Source organism: Austrofundulus limnaeus, unplaced genomic scaffold, assembly GCF_001266775.1.
Source record: "Austrofundulus limnaeus strain Quisiro unplaced genomic scaffold, Austrofundulus_limnaeus-1.0 Scaffold514, whole genome shotgun sequence".
Classification (NCBI taxonomy): domain Eukaryota; kingdom Metazoa; phylum Chordata; class Actinopteri; order Cyprinodontiformes; family Rivulidae; genus Austrofundulus; species Austrofundulus limnaeus.
This window is the reverse complement of record NW_013952916.1, coordinates 303,802-309,591: the sequence shown is the minus strand read 5'-3', so window position 1 is coordinate 309,591 and position 5,790 is coordinate 303,802. Positions and strand designations below refer to the sequence as shown.

The 5,790-nt window shown below is 38.9% G+C and overlaps 1 protein-coding gene across 1 annotated transcript in view; it reads left to right on the top strand.

Moving 5' to 3' along the window:
* Nucleotides 1-5,790, top strand: part of lpp (LIM domain containing preferred translocation partner in lipoma) — a gene marked incomplete at its 3' end in the record, with an annotated part of 100,105 nt that overhangs the window by 53,389 nt on the left and 40,926 nt on the right. The window contains 1 exon segment of the mRNA XM_014025994.1: nucleotides 4,319-4,441. Within this exon segment, the coding sequence (XP_013881448.1) occupies nucleotides 4,319-4,441 (123 nt within the window).

Below are 5,790 nucleotides of genomic sequence, written 5' to 3'. Positions count from 1 at the left end.
AAGAGGAAGGGAAATGAGGAGGGAAATGAGGGAAGAGGAGGAGGGGAAATGAGGAGGGAAGAGGAGGAGGAAGGGAAATGAGGAGGGAAGAGGAGGGAAATGAGGAGGAAGGGAAATGAAGAGGAAGGGAAATGAGGAGGGAAATGAGGGAAGAGGAGGAGGGGAAATGAGGAGGGAAGAGGAGGAGGAAGGGAAATGAGGAGGGAAGAGGAGGAGGAAGGGGAATGAGGAGGGAAGGAGAAAGGAAGGAGGATGAAGAGGGAGGAGAGTAGGAGGATGAAGGAAATGGAAGAAGAGGAAAAAGATGGAAAAGAAGGAAAAGAACGAAGGAGGAAGAAAAAGCAGKAGGAGGATGAAGTAGAGGAAGAAGAGTATGAGGAAGAAGGACTAAAAGGAAGGAAATGAAAGGAAGATGAAGAGAAAGAAAATGGAAAAGTAGGAAAAGAAAGGAGGAAAATGAAGAAAAGAGGAAGGAGGATGAAGAGGAAAAGTAGGAGGAAGGAGGAAATGAAAATGGAGGAAGAAGAGGAGGAAAAGGAAGAAAAAGAGAGGAGGAAGAAGGGAAAGAGGAAGAGAAAGTAGAGGAGCAAAATGTGGTGCTGAGTGATTTAAAAGCAGCCCTGTTGTTTCTGTGCTGCAGCAGGTAGACAGTTTGTTTACATTTGAGCAGAAACAAATCCAGGAGTGAGGAAGACGAGGTCCAAACTGACCTGACTGATGTGGAGAGCTGTGCTCATTTCATCACTTTCATTTAATGTTTTTATTCTTGTAAGAAGAACTGGCAGCACTGACGAGAAAAACATTTCTAATCTCAACTTTCCCTGTTCGAGGTTGCAGGACAGAACAAAACAACAGAAATAAAAGTTTAATAAACCCCAAAATAAAGTCATTTTTTTATTTGCCTGGCGTGTCCTTACTACATTTTCTGATAAGGCTTTAGTTTTAAAACACATCCGTGTTTTTATCTGACGTCTTTTATTTCRCTGTCTATAAAGGGACTGTGGGCAGCGAGTTAATTCATTATTGCAACGCTGCTATCTTAATTATGTGCCCTCCAGCCAGAGCACCGCTCTGAAACTGTTTGACACCACCGAGCAAACGGGGCAGATATCAATCAGAATGTCTTTTCACTTGGCTTCAGTCAGGAAATTCTATAGACTGAATGAGTAAAGCAGAGATTAAACGTATTTAACTGGGGAGAAGGCAGAAATATGCTCTTTATCACCCAGGCGGAGAGAGATGTCTGGATTAGGACATGTAAAAGCTGAATCTTCTGCAGGGAGGGAAAGACAAATCTCTCGTCCTGGCTGTTGTCCACGTTGCGAAGCTCGGCGTGGAAAATTCCTGCACACCACAAAGACTGCGGCGCATCCCTTTCATCATCCTCGTTCTCACTGTTAAACAAGTTTGACTGTTTTTATTTTTTTCCCCTTTGTTGATTCGAGAGAAGCCATTAGTGCGTTGCTTTTGTTTACCCCCGCTCCCGATTGCCTTAGATGTTTTTAAGGAGCTGCTGTGCTGCAAATGGAGGCAAGCCCTGCCTGTAATAGATTGTGACAGGTAATCCAAACACATAACATTAGAATAAGCAGCAGTCATTGATCCAACCAACTCAAAAAGCCCCCGCAGGCAACCGCGAGAAGTCTTCTTGCAGTTGCCGCGTATTTCAGAAGACTAAAAATATAACTGTCATTTCACGGAGAAATTCCCGAGAATTCTGTAGAAAACCCTGCCACTAATGGTCACGTCAATTTAAATGTTTTCCACATTTCTCTGTAGCTGTTTTTTGCCTCTTTTGCTCAAATATTTTGTGTTTTTTTTCTTTTAATAAGATGAGGTWGTAGTTTTCTCTGAGGCGAGTTGTGTAGATGAATAAAGCAGCATGCTTTTGTTACCGACACTTCCAAGCCTCCTCTCATAATCCGAGTTAACGCAGAGTAAGAGATAAAGATATAAAATATCAAATTTTATGCTTTTGATGTATTTTTTGTTTAAAATCCTGCTCGACGAAATCGTGATGAAGTTGAGGAGTTCTTTAAATTTAAAAGCAGGAGGTGAATAGTTCACCGTGTCCTAACCCCCGTCTTTCAGACAATACAGCGCTTCTTATTTCTCTCTGCGTTTCTCCCTCGGAGAAGTCTCTGCTATTGATGTGCAGCTTTCAGAGGGATTGTCTGAGGTCAAGGTGAAGRGTGAACTTGGAGAGCTGTAATCCAGAGGTTAAGACGTGTGCAGGAGAGGATGTCTTTGAGCAGCACAGAGGCAGAGCTGCTCCTAACCGTCCAAGTTCTGACATTAAATTTAGAGAGCAGCTCGTAAAGGCTGTTAAACCCTCTCAAACCAACAACGCTGCCCTCCTTGTAGTTTAGGGTACTTTAGTTTGGTGTGATTTTAATGTAGAAAGTAACCGAATGCTAAAGTTTACTGCATCAGTATTATAATATGGACGCTGTCATGTTTTTCTGCATTAATTTGAGTTAAAAATATGTATTTTTGTCCATTTTATAAGAATACATAACCTGCTTCAGATCATAAGAGAAAAACATAAATCGAATTTTGTATTAGATAAATCACAAAAATAAAACATTTAAATATTTTGCATTAAGAAACAAAAAGCAGAACAAAAACTTGAAAGAAGCTAAAAAATTACAGGATTAAAATATGTTCTTTAAYTATTGTCCAACTGGTCAATGTCATGAACAACCAAGAGCTTTACATATGATACAATAAGATATAATATACGATGATTTAATASAGTACAAAATGGTACAATATAATCTACCATGTAGTACTGCTTGACAGTGTGATACAGAGCAGTACAATTTAATACATATACCGTACAGTACAAAACACTACAATATACCATATAGTACAATAGGATACCATGATACAACACACTACAAAATAATGCAGTACAATACAATTTTACAGTACAAAATGTTGCAATACAATATTCCATACAGTACTGTGTGAAACAGTATGATACAATCCAGTACAACACAATACTGTATTCCATGCAGTACTATGTAGGCTTTTTTACAATGTAAGGCCCAGCCTGGGTTCAACATTAGCTGTTAGGGCCAATTCCACCCCAGTTTCTAGAACCCTGAGATTGTGGTTCTATTCTGGGCCGGGCTGCTCGGCCTGATTTGACGTCTACTACTGTTGTTTGTTGATTGATTCCTTGACCGAGGGGGATTTATGTCAACACAGATGAGATTGTCTTTGCATGTCGTTTGCAGTGACTGCAATGTTTTTCTTCCAGGAGATCAAATGAACAACTTTAGCAAGCTACCAAACGACAAGCTAACAATAGCTACCATTAGTTTACCATCCCATGTCGACTTGCCTTTTCATTTATAGTGTCATACTTCTGGATGGTCTGGAACAGAGATTGATTTAGTCCAATGTTGTGTTGTACGGATAGAATAAGGCCAGGCTGGGCCTTATGATGCAAAAATGCTTTATGACAGATACAATACAATATGACATGATACAAATAATTTAATACATATACCAGTACAAAACAATGCAATAAAAATGGTAGAAATACAAAAAAAAATCCATTTAGTACAATAAAATGTTACAGTACAAAATGATATAGTACAATATACAATGCAGTACAATATGGTAAGATACAATATTATAAAATACACATATCACACAGTTCCAAACAATACAATACCTTACTTTATCATATCTCATTATTCTATTCAGTATGAAATACTGTACCATACAATAAGATATATTATGTTACAATACAGTACAAATGTAGCAATACAACTGTATCGTACAATAATGGTTCAATACAGAAAGATACAATACAGTTTGATAGGATAGGGTACAATACACATCCATACAATACAGTAAGATCTAATGCAGTACAGTACAATATGATACAACACAATAATCTCTATTGTACTCTTGGGAAAATTTTGTTTTAGACTAGCTACTGTCCCAGACACTGACTTCATAAAAGATCCAATAATAAATGGATTATTAAGGAATCTTACACCACACAAGCATGATCCACCACTAATATACATTGTCCTGACAGAATGATACCTAATATTCAGTAACAGAACTGCTGACCTCAGAGGTGGAAGAACTTGTTGAAGGGACACAATTTCAGCAGCTCTACATCAATCAAATGTTTATTAGGGGTTGTTAGAGAGAGGACTTTTAATAAATGAGAATATCAGCATTCCTGAAAATGTAAAGTTTATAGAGATGAGGTTAAAAACAAAATCACTGTAATGTGTAAGACATTAAGAAGCAGCATCCACTAAAACGGCTGTCCTGGATGTTTGCTTCCCAGATTAAAGGACCTGAGAAGACCCTGGAAGAGAGGCGCTCCAGTCTGGATGCAGAGATCGACTCCCTCACCAGCATCTTGGCAGACCTGGAGAGCAGCTCCCCCTACAAGCCACGGAGCGCACAGGTAGATGAGCAAAACTTTACACTGTCACTAATACAGAGTCTATTTTCAGTGGTACAGAGTAACCAAACAGTCCTTATTTAATTTATTTTTTGGACGCTTTCCATTCTTAAACATGAACTATTGCACCTTTTTACTCCACTGCTTTCATTTAGTAGCAGATGTTTCTTTTCACTTTCTAGTAACGAGAAGGAAACTGATACCTTCGTGTCTGATCTCACTCAGTCAGCCTTAAGGAAGTRAATGCTTCGAACAGATTTAAAATGTGTGCTTTACATCCATAAAACCTCACAAGTGAAAATGGTTCTTCTCATAACGACTGCAGGTCACACAAGTTAACACAAACAGAGATTGGTTGTTACTTGGCAGGTTTGTAGTGAAGAACGAGCACAGGCACGGTATTTGTTGTTCCCTGGGAATGTGTTGTTGCTCAGGTATTGTGCATGTGTGTGTGTGCGAAGCGATGCCTTTTGATGTGGCTTATGCCAGTTGGACAGCACTTTGATGACAGTGTTTTTCTCATACTTGTAACACCTTAAAGAAACAACCAGCGGGAGTTCCCACACATGCAGATTTCATCATCTCACTGCAGAAAACGTTTTCAGCCCAAGTTAATTTCAGTCATCACCTGCTGTCTTTGGTGACAAACTGTTCTTGTCTCAGACACTGGTTAACAAATGTTATGTAGCCTTCTTTATGCAGAACAAAAACTTAGGTTATTGTCAGTGGCTGAAAGACAAAAAAAAGTAGGTGATGTTGTCAGTTTTACAGATACTGAGCCACAGTTTGGTATCAAACCAGCTGAGTTTTCCACAACACATAACTGCTTTCATATGATCTTGTTTGAAAACATCATTCATCATCATCCACCAGTAACTTCCCTCTAAATCAGTGATGTCAAACTCATTTTCACTAAGAGCCACATGAGTATCATTGTGACCCTCAGAGGGTCAGTTATAATTAATTTTCAATGTTTTAGAGCTGGGCGATATGATCAAAATTTTAAATCACAGTATTTTCAACATTTTCACCGGTTTCACGGTTATTTGACGGTATTTTTCTTTTCATCGCAGCTCAGCTGATAATAAAATTTACAAACCCTGCTTACTGACTTTTTTCTTTTATGTCTGTCTCTCTGTTTCCCWCCTCTGTGTCTGTTCTTCTCTGACTGGTGGTTGGAGACAGTAGTCATGRATTTTGGTCCAGTCGTGAAGGAGGAGGGTTAAGACAAGATTATGATCGGHTTTATTGTTTTATGTTATTTATTAAAGCTTTTCAGCACGACTCACCTTGCACACCAGTCAATTCTAACTCCACTACGCACTACTTCCTGCAGGCTTTTCACAATAGAA